This window comes from Epinephelus moara, chromosome 7 (assembly GCF_006386435.1).
Source record: "Epinephelus moara isolate mb chromosome 7, YSFRI_EMoa_1.0, whole genome shotgun sequence".
Classification (NCBI taxonomy): Eukaryota; Metazoa; Chordata; class Actinopteri; order Perciformes; family Serranidae; genus Epinephelus; species Epinephelus moara.
Window position 1 is genome coordinate 26,932,130 of NC_065512.1, and position 23,824 is coordinate 26,955,953.

The window sequence follows — 23,824 nt, forward strand, 5'->3', positions numbered from 1 at the left end:
AATCTTTTATTCTGAAGCTTCTGATTCACAATATAGAATATATAAAATATGACTACAATAAGCATTCATTGTGTTCAGAGAGCCATATTCTGGTCAGGGTGGTAAAGCCTCAGAAGCAGCATTTTACATGAGGTAGACTACTCACTCTTTATCTTCTGACACCTGACACATTTTAGCCTTCACAAGCACATCAATATAAGGTATGCAAAGTCATCCAGTGGGCCTGATTGGACCCTTCGACGGGTTGGTTCTGGCCCATGCACCATATGTTTGACTTCCCTGGTCTACAGCATTTAGGAGAAAAGATCACAGGATGACTCACGTACATTAGTATGTAGTAAAACATTATTTAAGTTGCATGGTACACAAAAGATTGACACTTCAGCCCTTCCAAAAACATGTAATTTAGTGGCTCAATAACTAAAGGGTAAAAGTCCTCCGCACTTTTGAAGGTGTAGTAAATAGCTTTGGTCACCAGGAGTCAGGAAAACATTGAAACAAGTCATCAGCATACAGCATCACCAGCTTAAGTCATCGTGGCTACACAGCTGACATGGCCCAACGTCATCATTGATTTAACGTAGGTTTTCTGCCCCGCCAGCAAATGTAAGTCCAATATTCTTGTTCATTGTAGCTCTGTGTTGGTCTCCTCCAGCTTCTGAGGAAAACAAACCGTAAAACTGTACTTCCTGTAATGACTGCAATTACGGTCAAGTTGCGAAAAACGTACAGCAACATAACTTGAAATTTAAATGGTCATGGTCGGGGTCATTCCGAATAGGATATTATTAAACCAGTAATAGTGATCCAGCTCTGTAATAAACACCCACAAGTGAAACAATCTGGTTAGACTTGGCGAATTTTCTGTAAAACATCCAACACAGCTAAATTCTGAATGCCTCCACATTAACAGACAGACCACAGAGGAAAAACCCAGAGATATCAAAAGCATGTCCTGTCCCACCTTCTTAAGAGCACTGTAATAAATGTATCAACTGATTATCATCTGTTATGCACAGAAAATCTGTTTAATGTACCACAAAATACTGTGCATGTGCCACTTTTTAGTTGCCAAGGAGATTCTTTACATGTCAGATGAGTCCAAAAAATGTGTTATGATTAATTTTTTATATTGTTATATTGTTTATTTATATTGCTTATATTGTTTGTTTGTTTTCCAGTACAGAGAACAAATATTGCCAGCCTTCCAAAACTGTCAGCTTTCATCCACGCCAACTGCTGACAGCATTATTAAACAGAGGGAAAAAAACACACAAACATTTACACGCACAGCGTTTGAGCAAATAGAAATTAAGACACAACCTTGAGTGTTGTCATTTTCAAGTATTCTTGGGTGCTGTTGGACTTTATGAAACGGGCAGCAAATTCTATATTCAGTCTAATAAATGATGAAATATGAGAAAATTTATTAGGGGATCCACCGGAGAAGTGGGAGCGAGCGTCCCTCATGCTCACAGTCATTAATTAAGCCCTCCACTGCAAAATAGGTTTTAAAATTCATCAGTGATGCAGCCTGTGAGAGAACTCAGAGCACCTTTCCTCCTTCATATCATCATTTTCCATCTCACTGCTCTTATCCAAGTGAGGACCTGCTACCAAATATTCCATGAGCATTGCTGGTCCATTTTGTCATTCGTGTATGAGGCCATAGCTAAACATTTAGGTAACGCTCAACCACATTTCAAAGACAAAAAGCATTTACTTGCGCACCAGGCCAGATGTCTGACTTAAAGGCTCAGTTTCCTCAAATTATTCTAAAAAAACACATTCTCCCTCTAACTATAGGTGGTATCTAACCATGCAGATAGTTTTTATGTCTTTTTTCATAAACATTTATGAATTTCAGAGCTTCTTCGTATACAATTATTGAGGTTGCAGCAGAATTTAAGACATTCATTTGTGGTTTAGCGTTAGCGTCCTTGTGCGACTGTGAAAGAACCTGCAGATTAGTTTAAAAGGTATTATAAGGCTCCAGTCTTGCTGTTTTTTAGTGGCGGGGTGGCCTTTTTCAAATTGTGCCTGATTCTTCATAATGATGTTCACCATGGAAATGTCACTTCAGGAATTAAACGGTGACAGTGACAGACAACAGGTCTAAATCATAATTTAGTCGCCACTTTAATGACTGTAATTTTTGTTGAAGCTCAATGCTTTAAATTGTTTGAAAACAGTCTGCTAATGGACCCAAAATTATTTTTTGTAGAAGCAGAACCACAAAGGCGTGATTGCAGAGAAGGAAATTATTTGCCTGTTATGCTTAACATATACCCCAAGACTCTGAAAAGTTAAGCAAGTCGTAACATTTAGAAAATATGAGGGATCTTGCAGGTTCACTATTTGCGGAACTACAACCAGTTACTTTTGAGATAATTTTCTGATGAAAATCATAAAATTGAGATTATTTCCATACTGCTCCTAGTGGAAAATATTACGCCAAACTCCCTTTAACAAATACGACATATTAACAGTTCCTTGTGTGTTCGCAACATAACACTGAAACAGAGGGTCAAAGGTGTCATCTGTCAACAGTATTTTTGTCAGTTTGGCATTAATATAATCTTTAAAGATAAACTGTATTTGTATACACACTCAACATTTTGGATTTTGGCACCTCAACTTGCTACCTGCCTACGCTGGTTAGCTGTGGTATTTTAGTGGGGAGAGACTGTAGGAATGAGAGGCGAACTGGTCCAAAAAATTAAGATTTCTGGCTAAAATAAGAGCTGGTTGGTGGATCAGATATATACTGAATTAAATACTGACCTTTGTTCAGACCTCAAGTCCACAAGTTCCACATCTTTTTCCAGAGTACAAAAGAACCGAGACTTGCTCATGTTCTTGCATCTCCCCAGAGTTCCCTACATGTTTTCTCTCTACCCAGTTTGCTGCTTCCTGTTTGGTGCTGGAGAGAGCACACCTCTTGGTTGTCGACAATGTTTACAGCATTGAACTTCACTATTTACATGAGCCAAGACTAAAAACTTATATCATCATCAACTCAGTTCAGACTGAGTTTTATGACTTCTTAAAGGCGGATTTATACTTGCGCATCAGCTCTATGCAGAGCCTATGCCGTAGCCTACACATGTGGTCTACGCCGTTGTGAGCATTTATACTTGTGCAGTGGTGTGTCTGTGTCACTCTGCAGCTACACCTCCAAAACACTAGTCGGCAGTGGGGTTTCTGTGAAGTGCTGTAGAGTGGAGTTGACTTTCTTTAGGAAAAAAGTAATTAGATGTATTGACATGTCACCAGAGTAGATCTTTTTTTTTCTCCTCCAAAAAATTCCAGGATTTTAAGAAATGTATTAAATATACCGAACAAAAATTTAGAAGCAACACTTTTGTTTTTGCTTCCTGTTTTTAGAGGTTTACACTTAAGATGAAAGATTTTTTTATGCACTCAATATGAATATTTATCTTTGAGTTTTCGTCAAACATTTGTTAAAATTTGTGTTTTGAGCACCTCTCCTTTTCTAAGATAATCCATCTGACAGGTTTGGCGTATCAAGACTCTGATTTTACAGCGTCATTACTATACAGGTGTGCCTTGGGATGGTCACAATAAAAGGACACTGCAGTTTGATGGCACAACACAATGCCATAGATGTCTCAAGTTTTGAGGGAGCATGCCAGTGGCATGCTGACTGCAGGAATGTCCACCAGAGTTGTTGCCATGAACTGAAAGTACATTTCATTACCATAGGACACCTCCAATGTTGTTCCCATGAATTTGGCAGTACATTCAACCGACCTCACATTGGCAGTCCACATGTAGCCACATCAGCTCAGGACCTCCACATCTAGCATCTTCACCTGCAAGATCAACTGAGACCAGCCATCTGGACAGCTGATGCAACACTTGGTTTGCACAACTAAAGATTATTTGCAAAAACTGTCAGAAACCATCTCGAGGAAGCTCACCTGCATGATCGCTGTCCTCAGCAGGGTCTTTACCTGACAGCTGTTTGTTGTCATAACTAACGAGTGGGCACCTGCTTACCTTCAATGGCAAGTGCCACTTTAGAGAAGTGTTCTCTTCACTGATGAACCCCAGTTTTCTCTGTACCAGGCAAATGGCAGACCTTGTGTATCGCAAAATTGTGCTTCGTGGTGGCTGTGGTGCTATGGTATGGGTTGACATTAGCTACAGACGGTGAACATGTGTATTTGAATGTACAGATACAATTCCTGGACGCTGAAAATATACCAGTTCTTGTATGCATGGCCTGCATACTCACCACACGTCACCCATTAAACATGTCAGGGATGCTCTGAATTGGCACATATGACAGCGTGTTCCAATTCCTGCCAACGTCCAGCAATTTCACACAGCAATTAAAGAGCAGTGGGCCAACATCCCACAGGCATCAATCAACAACCTAATCAACTCTATGCGAAGGTCATGTGTCACACTGCATGAGGCAAATCGTAGTCACACCACATCCTGCCTGATTGTTTGGGCTATCTGTGACCAAAAGATTCTCAAGCATCTTGATTTGATAAACCTGACTAATAGAAATTTAACAAATTTGAGACCAAAATGTGAAAGAATAAGTGTTTTATGTGCATAAAGAAGTCTCAGATCTTTAACTTAAACTTGTGAAAAATGGGAGCAAAAGCAGGGTATGTGTACCTTCTTGTTTTTTTTCAGTTTGTCTCTTTTCATTTATGCTATTTACCATATTTTGTATGCAACACTCAACAGTTGGTGTACTTTTGGACTATTTTTATCAGACAGTAATGTGTTTGAGCTGTGGGTCAAATTCCTGTCTGCACACTGTACTTTTCCTTGAACACTGTTCTTGGTTCTGTGTGTGTGATTCTGACAGGGTACTTTGTGTTTTCTTCACTTTTTATTTCAGAGTAACATCCAAGCATCTATTTGGATAAATTCTTCTGTGGTCTTTTGCAGATGCTGTCATCTAATCTCTCAGCTTTTCAGACTTTCTTGGCAGCAGCTTTTTATCAGTCGTTGGCTGTCTCTCGGTGTCTCGGTGCCCAGATAAACTCTCACACAAAAACACGCTCAAACACACACACACCACACCACACACAGGAGGACGAGGGAGTTTTTGCATCAGTGGATGCAAGCGTTCCTCCCTTCTATAGATATAATTTTCTCTGAGTTTCTGTTCCTTTAAGTCCCTTTTACTTTATCATCTCAAGAATTTGAATCCTGGTGTTTATGTGCATATTTCTGCACACATCACAGAAACACAACACTTCCATCTGCATTACTTAATCTGAAAACCATCTTTTCCAAGGCCAGACTCTCATTCTCTGCCAACATCTTTCTTCAAGTGATGAGTTCCAGTGATCAGTTAACCTTGCAATATTGTGTAGTTTTATTGAATTTTTGGTGGTAAAAGCCAGTTTTGTCTCATTTTTCTGGTGTTTAATTCTGCTCAGTGCTGGACTTTTAAATGTTAAAGCTTTCATGAACTGCAGCATGTGGATCTGTGTTCCTGTGAAAATGTCATGGATTATAACTTTAATAGACTAATTAGCCTCTGAGATGTTACTGTACTTCTTTTCTGTCTCCTTTTACTGTCTGGTTTATGTCGGAATGGTTTGTTCTGGTGTATTTTTCCACATATCACCTCCAAGCAGCCATACCCATATGATCTTTTTATTACAATTTCATTCAGCAGTTTGTGAAGCTGTTCATCTAAAGGTGCTACTAGTCCTTAAAACGATTCCATCTGTCTGTGGTGTGAAAGGGAACACAGGGACAAGCTGCTAAAATACTTCCTAAATTATTTTTTGTTTTTTTTGTGCTAGCTGCAGCTAAAGCACAGACGCACATGAGCACACACAGCCTGGAGGAAAATGTTGGCATTGTATGTTTCTGCAAACTACTTATGCATTTCCTAAGCATCATATTGACATTTCTAAAGTGACAGTTCTGTTTACATGTATATGAACTGACTTGGTCATTGTGTAGCAGAGGGGATGGTGGATGGGGTGTTACCTAGGTGAGATGGCTGCCAGGCTTCAGACCACTGTTCAAGACCAACAAACAACCAACCATAGCATTTCCAGCTATGATTATGCCACAAAAAAGTGGTTATTTTAGGCCAAAACATGATCTTTTCCCAATAAAAAAGTGTTTTTCATGTTCAAACATAACCGCACTTCAGCCATAGAACTGTTTAAACATAAAGTAACGTAAAGTTTCAACATGTCTACCACATAATAATGTGCAAATGTTACATATCCCTGGTTTGCAGAAACTTACAATATTAATTCTGGTGATTGGGTTGGCACACACACACACACACACACACACACACACATACATCACAATCTGCCTGTCTTGTAGAAACCTTACACACAGAACTTTATGACCCGTATTATTGCAGTGTCAAGCTGTTAACACAAGATGCTGGAACTTGAGCCAGCAGTGTTACATAACTGTGTAGTTGTTGTCTTAATGTGACCAGTATTTGACATTTTCTGAAAATTGTGTAATTCAGCATGACACATTGAGCAGATGGTATAAAAAAATAAAGTGAATATCATGTTGTTTTTACAGTATGAATTCAAAAAGCTGTTGTGTAGTGTAAAAGTCTGGGCCTTGTGTAGCTCAATGGACCGTATTCCCCTCCTAATACATCTGACAGTTAAACACATGGGTCTGCAGTGGTTATTAAAGTAATCAGTAATGAACGTAGGCAAAAAATATTGTTTGTTCTCAAAAACCTGTCAGTGATTAAGGTACTGTTTGACTGGATTAAACCCTGTGTTCTTCTGAGCTTGAGGGGTTCCCCAAGAGGCTCCAATATTATTTAAAGCACGACTATACAACCTTTAGAAGAAGAAATCACACGTTCTTCCTCTTACAAATGAAAAACATCTGTGCTGAATTCAGTACACTCAGGAGATGACATGATGAGTCTCTTTCTGCAGAATACTGGTAATTAAATATTTTGAAATGTCACCAGTGAGATATTTTTCTCTACAATAAGATTCTTGGATTTCTGTAGGGATGCACTATTTTACTGGCTGAACACTTGTATCAGCCGACATTCGCCTTGTCGACTGCCATCAGCTATCAGCCTATTAGCAAATGAAATGACATTCACTGATGTGGCTGGTGTTTTTCTGTTGTGTCATAGCAGTTTTGTGGAGGCTAAACAGTACGGCTCAACAGCAGTGTAGTGGTAGTTGATGAGGTGGGTGTACCACAAGGTAGCTGGGTAGGTTACTGAGGAGGAAGTGGGTATATTCGCTTATATGTTCCAGTGGCTTGCAAGTTAGATCATAGGTAAGTGCAAACAAGTGCTCTTAAAGCCGCAGTTAAGTTTGGATCTCCAGTCAGGCCCAGGCTGCATGTCAGATTAGATGCTACATGCTTGTGACTACATTGCACTCGACCATGAGACTTCATGATGGAAGCAGAAAGGCGTCCCACAGCAGAGAGGGGGGAGCAATGATTCAAGGAGATTAAGATCTGTGACAGGTAACTGTGCAGTGACTGCTCCACTGATATGTGTCAGCCCTGGATAGTTGTAGGTTTTCTTTAAATCCTTTAAGTTGTGAAGAAGACCTTGTTTTTCTTCTCTATCAATCTATGTGCACTCCATTTTTAAGGTGGTGTACATGTTAAGAGGAAATAAACTTAATAATCCTCAGAATTCTGACAGTTTTATTATAGCCAGCATTGTCTTGTACTTTTACCTTATACTTGATTGCATTTCATATAATAAAATTACTTTCGATACTTAAACATATCATAAAATATCAGATACTTCAAGACTTTTACTCAAGTAATATTCTAATAGGTGACTTTAAATTCTACCAAAGTTGTTTTCTGGTGAGATATCTGTACTTTTACCCAAGTACGGCTTTCTGGTACTTCATCCACAACCAAAAAACTCCATATCCTCTTAAGACCCTGTGGCCTCATACTGTATGAGGACATCACATTTTGGGTTTACTTGACCTTATACTTAATGTTGTTTAACATGGACCTGTTGTACTTGTTTGTGGATACTTTTTCATCCCATCAAGTGGCCCTGGCGGAGCGCCGATAAGACGATCAAACTTGATTATCAAGAGGAAGCAAAAGTCGTAACAAGGTTCTCATTGGTGAACATGCGGAAGGATAATTTGTACAATGCACTAATCTATGTAAAAACAAGATGGCAGCCATCTCTGCTAAGTCAGTCTGCAGCCGATCCCGACACAAAAGTGGACAAGGTCCAAAACCTGATCACATTTTATGGTTGAAACTTGTTTATTTATGATTGATAAAGTTTTTGCAATTTGATATGACAACAAACTTGACCAATTTTAGCAACAAGCTAAGACACTGCTAATTTGGAAGTACTTGTTTGAGGACATTGGGACTTAATTATCGTTTTTTATAATTATCAGGTCCTACTGATCCCAAATAGCTAGGAGAAATAAAAAATGCATGGTCTCATGACGATATACCTGCGCATACACCCCACTTTACCACTGGGCTCAAGGCTAACGGTGTTCCAGCATCCCAGAGACAACAAAAAACATGTTTGTGAAGAACAGAGATCTTTCTGGGACACCGTTAGGGACAAAAGGATGCAGTAAACTCACTATCGATATGTCACAGGATGCACCCTATTGTTCCCCTGATAATGCCACACTGTAAACAACAAATCTGTGTTGAAATCAGCACGAGGAGAGCTAGGCTTAGTTAACATTAGCTGTTAGCAGCCGGTAGCTGGAACTAACTGCTCACAAAGATTGCAAGTTACATTATGATGTGTTCAATCTCTATTCAGTAAAAATTAAAATTGGGCAAAGGTAAATTATAAAAGTTTAATGATTTGTTCAAATGTATAATCTTGTAAAATTTTGTTTTGGGTGAGAAACCTAGATAACTACAGCTGTTTAAAGGACAAAAAATTATATTTTCACAGTAATGTAAAAAGATATTGGAGAGGGAATTATGATATGTAATAAAAAGGCTTTTGAAGCAGCTTTTAAAGATGGTTTTCTTGTGAAAGGTTATATAAAGGTTGTTACATAAATTTGTATTGCTGTACTTGTACTCATTCAAAGTTAGTGTAGTGAAGGCCTGAATGACTTTAAAACAGTTCAGTTTTTCTTGTTTGTTTGTTTGTTTGTTTGTTTTTTTAAGGTGAGAATGTCTTTGTTTCCATGGAAGAAGAGGAAATACAGTAAATAACAACAACACAAAAATATTGATATCAGCCCAGAATTTCAGAACTGGTGCATCCCTATTACAACTTCTGTAATAGGCTCCTACTTAGTTACTATTACTAAGTTATTAACAGTATGTAACAATGTTGTCGATGTTTTTCTCGACATTCATTTGAACTCAATTCCAGGCTTCTCAAGGGCCGCTCCCCATGTCTAGGTCCTGGATAATTAGTTCCACAGTGAAGTAACATTGCTGCATGTTTGTGGAAAATCCCTCTAACTCTGTCCATCAATGTGTTTCCCAGGTGTCAGTGGTACTTTAAGGCCAAGATGACTTCAGAGGAGAAGAGGAGGACCAATTATCAGAACGGACATGGTAAATCAGTCAGTCACCTCTCTCTTGTTTGTTGTTTTGGATGCTTTTCTTCCCCTCTCACTCTGATCCTAATTATTTTCACACATCTCAAATAGCAAAAAGACTGAGTCAAGAATAAATAATTTCCATATTTATGGTAATGATGGTGGAGGGAACGTCTGCAAGGTCTAAGTTTTAAATTTTAATGAAATGAAAAATCAGTTTGGCACATTACATTGTGTTAGTGTTAAGAATTACTTTTGCCAGAACGCCCAATCATTTCGTGAGAAAGTGCCAGGTTTTATTTCGTGCTGTGTCTTTGCCAGTAAGTAGAGAAGAGACAGATTCTGTGAGCCGCAGTTAGCAGCTAGCACGCTAGCCACCTGCTTCATCTCTTTGTATTCAACAAGCACATTGTAATGCGGTATGGATCATTTCCCATGTGGTTCTGAGCCTATGCGTATTTGAGTTTTGTACAGGAGAGACAGTCCCCACCGCAAAGCTTTTACAGAATGCAAAAAATATTGACTCGCTATTGTTACAAATGCTCACAGGAAAAGGAGTAGAGAATGTGACATTTATGTGATAGTTTAAGGAATTAAGACGTCAGACAAGTCAACAGAGCAAATTTCTTTAAACCGTTCACCTTCATCTTTGTCTCCCCTCCTCTCCTTCCTCTCCAGCGCTCCTCCTCACTTCCCCTCAAGTTTCATTTGATGTTCTACATGGGCTCTTTTTTTCCCCCCCTTTTTTTTATTAATCTGGTTAAGTAGCTGCGTCCCCGAGCTGTCTGCCTCTGCACCCCTGTACCTTTCTGTCTCTTTTACCTGCCTTTTGTCTTTTAATACCCAACTTTTTATTCCTGACATGGAAAACACAAATTGAAATGTGAGCTGTAAAGTGAAAAGGGAAGAATGTTTGAAAGTGAAACAAGGGAGGATTGCTAGAGGAGAAAACAGAGAGGAGAGAGAAATGAGGACGGGAAGGGCAACCAGGTTGAAAAGGTAGAAGAGGCGAGGAGAGGACAAAGAGAAATAAGGTAGTTTTAGGAGGGATTGAGGGTAGAACAGATAAGGTAAGAGAAGAAATGACATTAAATTAGTTTTTGAGGGTGATTAACAAGCTGCTACATAATTCTCTGATATTAAAGATTAAAACACACACCTTATATGTGTGTGTGTGTGTGTGTGTTTACCCCTATCTCCTGAGTCCTGTCTCAGGTCTCAGCTCTGGATGTGGTGTTGAGCAGAAGCTTTGATAGAACAGATGTCCTCTGGGTTTTGCTGGTGTCGGTTCATTGTTGTTGTTGTTTTTTTTGCTTTGTGACACTGTATTGATCCCTGAAGGTGAAACACAGCTTTTGTCTAACCCCTCTCCACTTGGAGGTCAGGGTCAGAGGCAGAATGGCGGCAGCCTGTTACAGAGTCACTGACTTGCTCAAGGACACTTCAACAGGGTGGACTCTCGCTGAAAGCAGGGACCCGGTTAAAAGACTGGCTGAGTGTGCCACCCTGCTGCTTCTCAGCAAAAGACGGGGGAGGAACAAACTATCAGTGGGGTGTTTCAGTGTGTGTGTGCATGTGTGGAAGTCTCAGAGTGAAGCAACACTTTTGCTTTCGTGCTTTGCAGATATTAGACATCTGACAGGGGAACTCATCTAATTTCCTCCCAGCTCATAATATAAAGTTACCATAGAGTGACCAGACCATTGTTGTATTTATATATGTAATGTCCTGCGATTCTCTGCTGCTCTGCTAACTAATTTGGGGCTTATTTTGACAATAAATATACTAAAGATCAGTCTCACACTCATTTGTTTTCCCATGTATGTGTTTGTTTTCCGCCTATTTTTTTTTTTACATCTTAATTTGAGTCCTAAAAAATGTCATCTAAATTTAGCTGATTTTAACTCAGTAAACAAGGCCAGCTGGGCTGCCATGACATTTTGGTCATGACGGTCTTTTTGTTTTTTTTTGTTTTTTTTTAAAGATATGTTTTTGGGCATTTTGCCTTTAATTGATAGGACAGCCAAGTATGAAAGGGGGAGAGAGAGAGGGAGTGACATGCAGCAAAGGGCCACAGGCTGGACTTGAACCCAGGCCGCTGCGGCAACAGCCTTGTACATGGGGCGCCTGCTCTACCACTAAGTCACCAGCTCCCCGCCAAAGTCAAATTGAGATAGAATAATGACAATAGATGACAGTGATATTTTTTCTTTTTTAAGTTTTGTTGTCAAGTAACAACAATCTAACATCTTCAGAACATCTCATGCCAACGTCACCTTGACGTAGGAAAATGATATTTAGTCAGAAATTATGGAGAACAAAATCCATCGTCTGCAAAACATCACAATGTTAACATCCACACGACATGAAATTTTAACATTGTTTGACATTTAGAATATTAATTCATTCATTTTCTGTAACCGCTTACCCTGTTGGGGTAGCAGGAGGCCTGGAGCCTATCCCAGCTGACATTGGTCGAGAGGCAGGGTACACCCTGGACAGGTTGCCAGACTATCACAGGGCTGACACATAGAGACAGACAACCATTCACACTCACATTCACACCTACGGCCAATGTAGAGTCACCAGTTCACCTAACCTGCATGTCTTTGGACTGTGGGAGGAAGCCGGAGCACCCAGTGAAAACCCACGCTGACATGGGGAGAGCATGCAAACTCCGCACAGGGGTGAATCCCCCACCCCAGGTTCAAGCGTCTTGTTGTAATGTGACAATGCTAACCACTGTATCACTGTGCTGCCATTCAAAATATTGTCAACTCAATCTAGATTCCAACTAAAATTTTATGTCTGTTCGACATACAAGTCCAATGTCTTTTGATGCCGTGTTGATGTCCGGTGCCAGCTGGGAGGGGACTAAGGGGTTCCAAGGCGTGCTCAGAAAATAGGGAGTATCTTATTTTCAATATTTAATTTAAGATAGAACTGAGCCCAGTGTGAGTTGGAGTCATAAGAGTGACTAATTGCGATCATATGTCTCACATTGCTCCTCGGTTCTCTCCTCAACTGTGGTCGACAACTATATAACTCTGCTCTTAATCATATAAAACAATCAAAGTCTTTTCAGACGGTGGTCCCTGAAGCAAAATCTTATCAAAACGAGGTCTGTGACCTAATCTGTATCAATTTAGGGGTCCTTGAAATGAAAAATGTTGAGAACCACTGTTCTAGCTCATTGTCTCTTGTTTTTTTTGTGTCCTCACAGTCCCTTTCCCTGGGATAAAGACCTATGTGGACCCTGATACATATGAAGACCCCACACAAGCTGTTCATGAGTTCACCAAGGAGATCGACCCCTCCAGGATCCGCATTGAGAGGGTGATCGGCGCCGGTATACCCCCCCACACACACAGACACACACACACGCACACACAGACACACACACACACACACACACACACATACACAAAGGTCTGTGTTATGCACTCATCCACTTGTGTCTCACTGATTCGTGCCCTTTTGCCATGTGGGCGGAGGAGGATTATTGCAAGAATAACAATGGCTTTAAATGTGCCATAGGATTTGATCTATTTTCATTTCTCACGTATAATTGCCGTGAACCCCCTCCCCTCCATTGTACACACTAAAGATGATGCCTTTTTCCATTTCCCAGTGTCTCAGTGTCATTTTCTCTACACAGACTGTTGGAATATTAAAGCTTAACAGGTTTAGAGAACAAAAGAAGGTACAAGAATGGATTCAAGGCTTTTTTTTTAGAAGGCGAAAGAGAGAATCTTATGAAGTTGAACTAATCAGAGGAGAGACAGTAATGCTGGAGGTTAGATGGGAATTGCAACAGTGCCCCCAGGTGGCAGATGGTCCTGCCTGCTGATGGTGTGTGATGGTGATTGATTCCTCACTGTGTTTATTTGTGTGTGTGTGTGTGTGTGTGTGTGTGTGTGTGTGCTGTAGGTGAGTTTGGTGAGGTGTGCAGTGGCCGCCTGAGAACACCAGGGAAGAAGGAGATTGCTGTGGCGATAAAGACACTGAAAGGAGGCTATGTGGAGCGTCAGAGGCGGGACTTCCTGCGCGAGGCGTCAATCATGGGCCAGTTTGACCACCCAAACATCATCAGGCTGGAGGGCGTGGTCACCAAAAGTAAGTAGGATTACAGGAGAAGTCTAATAAAGTTCGGAGATGTGATCAGATTACAGATTACAAGTCCTGTATGTCATTGATACCACTAATGACGCCAAGCTACACTAAAAATTATTTAAAGATGGCTATGTGTATGCTGGTCAGAAAAATACAATCACAAAGTGGTGATAAACATGAGAAACAACTGCCATCACCCCCTCACAGCCAAATCCAAGCATGAATTAGTTTGAAGCTGAGTTCCAATAACTCGCAGAGACACAATGTGTCATATAAACATTTGGATCATCTTTCCATCAAAAAATACTCCCCGCAGTTTTGTTGTCTGGGGGCGACCCAGATGCTGTGCTGGCATTAAGCGCTTTGCTTTAAAAGCAAAATAAAATGTAACAAGAGCATTTGAAATTGCTATCTCTTTACCCATCACACTGTTTACCACAGTCTGGTGGATAAATTCATGTATTTGCTTGTTGAAATGGTAAATTGCAGTAAAAACACTTTTTAAGAATGCATTTCCCAGCATGGAATAAACAAGTCTGTGTGTTTTTTCTTGGTATTTACAAGATTAGTGAGCTGACGCTGTTGTGTTTATACACATAGTTTTATTTTGTTTTTATGCCTTGGGTATGGTATGCATTATCCTCTATGTGTGTGAGTGCGAGTGTGTGCATGGTTATATTGTGTGTATGCATGATCAAGTTGTAATGCCTCGTTTTTGTGCAGGAATATGCTTTATCTACAAAAGGTGTGTGTGTATGTGTGTGCGGACTTGTTAACGAGCTCTGTTTTACGGGGCTCACCCAGCGCAACATATGGTTGTTTTTACAGGGGTTGTATAAACTGAGACATCGCTGTGAATATAAATGTGTCCCCCGAAGACTTTCAACCCCCGTCCCCGAATGCAGATAGAGGACACTCCTCAGCTCTGACCCTGCTGACAAGGATTCAGCTGATAAGGGTCTTCAAAGGCCGATACCGCCATTATTGCATTAAAGCTGCTGATTGCTGATGTTTTGAGCCGATAGATTTAACTGTAGTTTTTATAGTGCGCTATCTCTGAAGCTATTGAATGAAAAATATCCTCCCACACAACACTGAAATGATGTCTCTGGTAAGACATCTGATGATAAAAGAACAAAAATATTTTTGAGTAGCTTTGACAGAGAAGGACGTTTCACCACATCAGAGGTCAACAGCACTGAATAGACATTCAGAGGTCTGTTATTTCTGAATAACGGCTTTTTGACTGGACTCCTCATTCGAAATATATATAGGGCCATTTGTGTTCTCACATCAGCCCCCATTATTCTCCTACACTCTTGGCACGATGGAGAAGTTCAGTTCTGCAACCTCACCACTAGAGGCCACTAAATCCTACCTACCCCCTCCTATTACCATCTTATATTTATTGTCATCATTACGAACAAGAAAAAGACCTGATGAGAACTCAACGCAAATAAGCAACTTAGTTAACAAACAGTTATGATAACAGACAAACGATAAAAGATTACAATATGTGCATATTTGCAAATTTCAAAATCAACCTCTATAAAATGCAAAATCTTCTTCTTCTGCGCCCATGGCTGGCTTTTGTCTTTTCATTTTCTCTTCCTCTAATTCTCTCCACATGCACTCCACTCCACTATTCCCTTTATGTTCGATTTTTTTGAATGTCAAACAAAAGAGGGGAGGGTGATCACTTTTGGGGCCCCCCAGGGTGTCATCATCCACCGCTGAGCGCCACTGTATCGTTATATAGGAAGAATCTTATTCATTACACTATTAATTGAATGATAACCAGTTTAACAGATTCTTAGTTGTCTGCGTAAATAATAGAGAAAGTGATCAGACGGAACCATTTCCCATGACTGCCTATCCAATGGTGCGTGCACACACACACAATACACACCAAATCACACCATCAAAAGCCATTTGTGCTTGGCAGTGGGGCATTATATGCGTAGAGAGACATTACTTCTGAGTATCTCTCTTCTGTCTGCCCGCCTGTCTGTCTGCCTTTCACTCACTTTCTCCTTCTTTCACATCTGTTGTTGTTCTTCAGAGACTAATTATGGAGAGTATTGTGCTGTGACTGACTGCTATACCTGCTTCGAAATAACAGGTGACACATTTGACTCCGGTAAACAGGTGCGTTTGTTTTTGTTCAAGGTGCCGCACTGCATAAGTGTATATTGTTTCCAGGCCTTGCTAATTAGCTCAGGAAAGCCAAGCTTGATCAGATAATTTCCTGTCTATCCCTGCTGGATTGGTGTCGGGGTGGAGTATCTGCAAATTTAAGAGTATTATGATATGATTAGAAAAAGAAACATCCTGTTCCTATTTGGTCTGAAGTAAATCCATTCATCCATCCATCCATATACCCACTGCGCCTTGTTTTCTCTGCTGACGCGGATGTGAGGCAGGGATCAACATTCCCTTGTTGACGATGCACTTGATTCGTTTTTGATTATTTTAAATGGTAAACGAATTCAAGCTGTTTAAGAATTAATACTAAACCAGTAAATATTCTTCAGTTTATCTGAAGGTTAAGGCTACCGTATAGTTGTTCAGTTTTCTTTACCTGCAAGAGATCAAAGTCCGCATTTAAAAGTGTAATATAAAACATTCAAAATGAAAAATGATTCAACATTTATGAAGGCGCACAACACAAAGCATGTGTACTTTCTCAAAGAGCTTTTTTTTTTCACCTGCGCCTCTTCGGCGCTGATTGTGAACCTCAATGGAAGGTGTAGTTCATGGCCATGACCATGGCTTGCACCATCTTTTGTATTATTATCTTGCATTTTGGACAGTCCCAGCTGCTTCCTATCAAAACTTTCCAAAAAGTGATTTTGAGAACCCAATACGCATTTGCCAAACCAACCACTCAATTCTCATTCCTAAAGACTCCCTCTTGTAAAAATAAAATATACCGTTTTATTGAAGCATAAATCTGACTTTGTGTGCTTTGTTTACTTATGCAGACTTATTGCTGCCTGCAGTCTCGCCTGCTGTCTCCTGTTTCTCTAATGAGATGTCCCTTAACCAAGTCCCAGCAGAACACCAGCGTCCTGTCCACTAAAACCGTTAAATGAAGGTTGCACATGAACCTTGCTTGTAACCCCTCCGTGTGTGTTAGTATGGCGATCCAATCGACGTGAGCATCATAGTTTGGGTGTGTCCCATTGTCCCAGGTGGGAAATAAGGCTGTAAAGAGCTCAGCATTATTTGTCAGTGTTACTTGCTGTCAGTTCTTACAAAAAAAACTCACAGGTTAAGCCGGTTAGTTGTGTTACTGCTCTATAATGACTTGTCATATTTGCCACCTTCAGAATTCTGATAAAATGCATTTCGTAACATTTCTATACTTCTATACCTGGCTGAACGCCTGGAGGGAATTTCCTTAAATTTGGCACCAAGCTCCACTTGGACTCAAGGATGAACTGATTAGATTTGGTGGTCAAAGGTCACTTTGACCTCACAAAACACGTTTTTGGCCAGAACTCAAGAATTCATATTCACACACATGTCTTAACAGGATAAAATGATGAAGTGCTGACATTTTATATCCAAAAGGTCAAAGGTCAGCTTCACTGTGACATCATAATGTTCTGCAAAACCACACTTTTCTGGCCATTACTCAATGCCATAACTCAGGAATGGAGGGGGAGACATTTGGTCAGACACAGAACTGGCGACACTAATCTTAAGTCTCCGTTTTGAAACTGTGGTGATTGTATAGATCTCTTCTGTGCTGCAGGGCTGAACATGTATGTGTGGCATCCATGTTCTAGAATTTGTGGCTTCTTGTTGCAGCATGTGTTTGAAGCATTGTCCACTGTCATAGCTACATCTAAGGTCTGGACAGACATGGATGTAAAGTGTAACTTAACTGGTTTTCAGAGACGTACAACTGCAAGGTGGTAATTATAGTTTTGTAGACAAACCTAAACTCTACATGTATATATATAATCCATCATCAATCTTGAATGCAACTAGTCACATCAACCACATTATTAGTTTCAACCAGTTCTGGTTATTCTGGAAAAGAAAATGGGGAATACATCTGTATTTGAAGCTTATAAGAGACTTTTAGAGGTTGATAAATGGAACTAGTTCAAAAACAGTTTCTGGCCACACACTAACACCACTGACATTGTTGTTATTGCCTGTCCTGTCACAGCAATTATCAAAAAATGTTTTCGAGGCGGTGAAGTGGTGGTGACAGATGTCATTTGGACTTGTTGTGACATGTCACAAGCTGTGTAATATCTCACTGTGTCTGAAATCCGCATCAAATGCCTTTACTCTTTAAAGTGACACTGCTATCATGCATTGTGCTCTTCTGAAAACACAGAACATCTTATAAAAGCCCTTCAGATGTATAAAAGGAACCTTTTTACAAATCTTTGCGTTTATATTGTAAGTTAGAGTAATACGCTATTTTTCATCATGTGACTTTTCACACTCCCATGTCAGGAAAAAAGCTGTCTTGAATCTGGAGTGTGATCTCATGGTGTTACTTCACTACAGTAACACTTTTTATTTGTCTTTCCAGCAGTTCAGAATGTTTTACAGCTCACCGGCACACAGGCCTGGACAACTGCCTCCCAGCTGTAAACCAGTCAATCTGTAACACCGCAGGGATCCTCTGTGGGGAAACAATAACATTTGGAAAGAGAGACTGTGCACGCACCTGTTTCTAACTAATGTTTCATGTCATTCATGGACTGAATACTGAGCAGGTCCCATTCAGAAGATTGGAAAAGTTCTATGAACTCAGGTTCTTGACTCAGTGCATCAATCAACCACCGATGGCCCGTGTGTTTCCCCAAACCTCTCTTTGCTTTTTTCTGTCTCAAACTGGCAGACACACACACAAACACACAGAAACACACACACAGTCATGTTTACATCACTTCAGAGGACATTAACATTGACTTAAATTCATTTCCTGAAGACTTACCCTAACCCTAATCATAATTACTACTTGCCGGACAATATCTTTAACCCAAGTCCTCACACTAAAATTGAATGATTTAGATAATGGGGACTTGCATTTCATCCCTACAAGAGTCCCCACAATGTGTTAACAGACTAAAGTCCCCACAACGTGAGTAATACACAAAGGCACACACATAAACACAGTGTGGTTTTGTCAGACCGTGTTTACCAGAGCCCAATGTGTCACCTAGATGACTCAGAACATTATCTTGTGCTTCTTCAGAGGATCATTTGGGACCAGTGTCCCTTGACTAATAGTTTGATGACCTTCATTCAATGATTCACCATGCTGACTAGTCTTTCCTCCATGTTGTCTTGTTACATGTGCGTACACAAAAAAGTGTTGATGTCTACATAATGGATTATATCAATTTAAATATATTTATTTAAGACTATCTTTCTTTAAAACTATTAAACTTTTTATTTACCTTTAAAAAAATCACAAACAGCTACTCACAAGCGTATGAGCTTTTACGTCATTGCACAGTAAGTCAGTCTTTATTCAGCAAATGGAAGTGGCTCAGGTCTTTCACCTTGAACTGCGCACTGTCTGAAGCAAAAGAAATCGATAAACAAAGAAATAATCTTTGGAGAAATGAGCAGTGTGTGTTGTGTTTTTGTGTTTACAGGCAGGCCTGTGATGATTGTGGTTGAGTACATGGAAAATGGATCGCTGGACTCCTTTTTAAGGGTAAGTGTTGATGTGATCAGAGAATTCAAGTATGAATATGTCTGTTTCATGCCTCGGGTGGTACTTTTGTGGGAAATAAAAGCATGAAGTTATTATAGTTTAAGACAAAGAGAAACCCATAACATACATCTACTAAAGGCCTTTGTCTCAGTCTGTAAAAGCAACACTACCTTTGCACATCTTTGTTTTTCATTTCAAGCCATGCATGCAGAGTAGCACCTTTAGTCATGGGTTAAGGATATTGTGGTTAGCTGGAGGCCAAGCAGAGTAAAATATTTTTAAGAATCTCAAGAAAAACAGGCAGTTTAACGTTGTCTCTGTTTGGGTTCTCAAGAAGCTAAAATGGCAATGTTATCCTGGCAGTTTACTGACAGGATAATATTCCCATTTTAGCATTCTGAACAAACAATTTGTTTGCTCAAAATCACTAAAGTATTTCACTATATATTCTGTTGCTCACACCATTATGTTGTGTCAGTGTTATTCCTTTGTCCTGTCGTTTTTGCTCTCAATCTTTATCGACCCTCCTATTCTCTCTGGTTGTCTGTGCTGTCTCTGTTTTTTGCAATGGCTCCTCATTTCTCTCTGTATCCTGCTCTCCCTGTCAGCAACACGACGGTCACTTCACTGTCATCCAGTTGGTTGGCATGCTGCGTGGCATCGCCTCGGGCATGAAGTATCTGTCAGACATGGGCTACGTTCACCGAGACCTGGCAGCTCGAAACATCCTGGTCAACAGCAATCTGGTGTGTAAAGTGTCAGACTTCGGCCTGTCCCGAGTCCTGGAGGACGACCCGGAGGCCGCTTACACCACAACGGTACAAACCTGACACAAATCTCTGAATCCAAGCAGCTGCTAGTAATGTATTACAGGTTTAACAAAGCTGAGTTAATCCTATTATAGAAAATACATCCTTATAGTACAGGCTCCATACTGGGGTTAAATTGATTCATTCATTTTTTGTAACATGTGAGTGACAATACTTAATTTTTTCAATATATTTTATTTGTAGAGTTTCAGATTTTAACACAAACAGCATAAATACAGGTACAAATCACCCTCTCCCCACACTAAATACTTCATTTAAATGGGAAACCAACAGGATGGATATAGACTTTTAATTTTAGTTACATAGATGCTGCTTTGTTTTGTTTTGTATTTTTCACCCTGGAAATGATGCAGTTTTATGGAAAACCTGAAACATTGCAATAAAGGTAGTGAAATGTCCAGATATTAAGATTTTGTATCAGCAGTTTGGCACTGGCCTCCAAAACTCTTATTGATTCAATTCCAATTTCTCTGCTCAGAGCTTATCTGAAAAACTTCAGATTGGGGAATCAGGGGCAGAAGGCAGGCATGTTACTGGACCCAAAAACAATACTTCTCAAATATGTGTCCAGTGTTTGCATTCAGGGGCCTATGGTGAAAATATTATGCTAGTCCTTTTAGATAATTGCCGTCCTGCTTTTCTTTGCAACAATCTTTGTATGTTTTAGCTCTACATATATAAGTACTGGTAGTGACAACACTAAACATCTCTGAGAATGAACATTTATGCCTCTCATTGTTGGAAATTGTTTTTATGTGAGGCTTTTGTGTTCAATGACAGAACATTTATTTAATGCCGTCACTTAAAAAAAGGCATCTGGAGGAGTTTTCTAAAGCAGTGGTTGCAAACTGGTCCAGCCACAGGGTCGTCATACTTGCATTTGGCCACGTCGTTGAGCTAGTTTGCTGCCTCTGTCAAGTAGCTGTCAGTTAGTCACTCACTCTACAGCAGAAAACGGCACTTCATAATAAAAGCTATGTGCTGGAAATTTACTGTATCTAAAATTAAAGTGAGTTGGTTTTTTTTGTTTTGTTTTGTTTTTTTACAAACTTTAACACACGTTTGCAAGTCACTTGCGGTCCATTGGGCAACCCACCTTTGGACCACGACCCACTAGTTTGGAACCTCTGTTCTAAAGCCAGAGATGGTTTCCCTAAAGTTAAAATCTGCTGTCTTCATTTTGTTGGTCTTAAACTTTTGCATAGATTAAAACAATATTCAATGTAGTGCTTGTTAAATCGCCTCAGCTTGTTCTAGCAAACTGACCATAGTAACTGTGTGTTACCATAAGCCACCATGCAGATTGGATATCTGAACTATACAGTGATTTTAAAAAACAAGTCTGTCATCTTAATTATTATTTACAGCATCTCAGCAGTCATAACAAGGACACAAGTTTTTCTCAGTTCAGTCATGTTCACTGTCGGTTGGCTGACTTCTCCTGGTCTGTTCCTGGCCTTGTGAGAGAACCTCATTAGAAGTAGAGTTTGAAGTCTTGAACTATGAAAGGCAGTGGAGTAGAGACCTAGCAAACAGCAACTCAATTTAGTGATGTACTGTGAGCTTACAAGACACTCCCTACCAGCTGTGCTGTGCATGATCCTCCTTGTGTCACTGCATAACAAAGAACAGTTACCTGCTGTTGTTGCATCTTATCATTTATATTCTCAAAAGCAAGTTCATCTCTCCCCCAAAATATAAGTCTTGTCGGTATGGGAAGGCATTTGGAAATTGGTAGACTTAATTTTTTATTCCGAGTTTGTATTTAGGCACTGATGCTATCTATGTAAGCTTGAGACATCAGCAAACTGATGCATCGCTCTTCTCCGACTTGATTAGGTTGCGGAAATGTTGATTTTTCTGCCTTCTCTCCTGAGGCCAGCGAGAGATGGAGTTGCCTTTGATAGCAAAAGCTAAACTTCAAAAAGTGAAATGACGCCATTCTGTAAATCTGTCTGAGCCCACAGTGACCTCCATTTCCTGGTTTGTATTGAGGTTATTGTGAGAAGGAAATGCTGTGTTTATGGTTCCAGGTTTATCTTTCTGCTCCACAACACTGTGGCTGAAATCCACGGAGGGGAAGTGAAGGGTGAGGTAAGGTGGGGGTAGGTGAGGTAAGGCTTAGGTGGAGTGAGGTGAGGTGAGGTGAGGTGAGGTGAGGTGAGGTGGATACTAGAGGTGATAAATACAGAAAAGGTGATAATAGGATTTGGTTAGTAGCACAAAAAATATTCTATGGCCACAACATTCTTGAGGCATGGGAACAATATCAATTAAGTTTCATATGTTGTGATCGTCAGTTTTGGAGTGGTGCTATTGATTGTGCAGTAAATGAAAGTAATTAGTATTTGCTTGTGTGAACAGGGCGGTAAGATCCCCATCCGATGGACCGCTCCTGAGGCCATCTCATACAGGAAGTTCTCCTCAGCCAGTGACGCATGGAGTTATGGAATCGTCATGTGGGAAGTGATGTCATATGGGGAGCGGCCATACTGGGAGATGTCCAATCAGGATGTGAGTATTGAAGTCATCACAATGGTTGTTTATGGAGCAGTTGTGTTACTAGGAGAACAAGTGACCCGGTCAGGAAAATGTTCTTTATACTTACAGAACAATTAAGTAACAACCGCATGATTACCTCATTTTCTTCTTCTCACTCTCCCTCCTCGATCAAAAAGCTCATGAGTCTCACTGACTTAATCCGAAAAGCTTCTGCCACTAAGTTCAATGAACTGAATATTCAAGACACACATAGAAAGAACCTGACACAAAGTAGTGTTTAATGATTTCAGAAAAGAGGTGGTAAAGCTGCTGCAGAGGAAGAGATGAGGAGGAGGTGTGGGCATCACTTTGGTGACTGATGTCTTAATTATTTAACTTAGCTTGATTTGTATGAAACATGAAGTATTTGATATCAAGGTGTGCAATGAGAAGAAAGAACATTTACTCAAGTCTGCCGTATATGAGATATATTTAACAAATTTTAGTCAGTCAAATAAAAGAAGTAATAATAGTAGTCGTGTTTGTCCTATAGGATGCTACAGTCCATAATCAGAATATTAGAGATGCTGAGGTCATTATAGGCCATGTTTACCTCCCCAGGGTCTGCAGTTGGTCGCTACTACCTAATCTGGTTCAAAACATCTCTTTTCTTGTTTGAGACCAATGGTTTTGGTCCCTTGCAAATACATTTAATTAAAAAAAATATATAATATTCTAGATTCCCACAGAGAATCCTCATCAAGTTAAAGTTGTGTTCAGACAGAAGGCAAAGTGAATTATTGGACCATTTTTGCAGTATTTATTCCCCCCGTTAAAAAAAAGTCTCTGAGCACATTAATATTTGACATGTGGACTTTTTCTCGGATTCTCAGTCATCTTGGTCATGGTAATCATGACTTGCTTGAGTTTCTTGAAGAAATTTCGGCTCTCATTTAAGAGGCTTCTTCAGTTCTAACAGAGTAGTGAGGTCAGATGTGAGCTCTGAGTTTCAGAGTCGTTAAGGTTACATGTGAGTCGTTGACCCCCCGGCCATCTTGTGTCGTTAGGGTTAGGTGGGTCCTGGAGAGAACGGATGTTAAGTCAACTGGGGAGGGATCCCAAGACTGAATCCACCTAAAATACCCATTCTCCCCTGGACCCATCTAACCCTAACA

General features: G+C 40.1%; 1 protein-coding gene across 1 annotated transcript in view; it reads left to right on the top strand.

Annotated features, from left to right (window-relative positions):
* LOC126393564 (ephrin type-A receptor 6-like) overlaps positions 1 to 23,824 on the top strand; it is a 226,335-nt gene that overhangs the window by 194,668 nt on the left and 7,843 nt on the right. The window contains exons 9-14 of the mRNA XM_050049776.1: positions 9,476 to 9,546; positions 12,754 to 12,879; positions 13,461 to 13,646; positions 19,277 to 19,338; positions 19,947 to 20,156; positions 22,533 to 22,682. Coding sequence (XP_049905733.1) covers positions 9,476 to 9,546; positions 12,754 to 12,879; positions 13,461 to 13,646; positions 19,277 to 19,338; positions 19,947 to 20,156; positions 22,533 to 22,682 — 805 coding nt within the window. The remainder of the gene's footprint in view (positions 1 to 9,475; positions 9,547 to 12,753; positions 12,880 to 13,460; positions 13,647 to 19,276; positions 19,339 to 19,946; positions 20,157 to 22,532; positions 22,683 to 23,824) is intronic.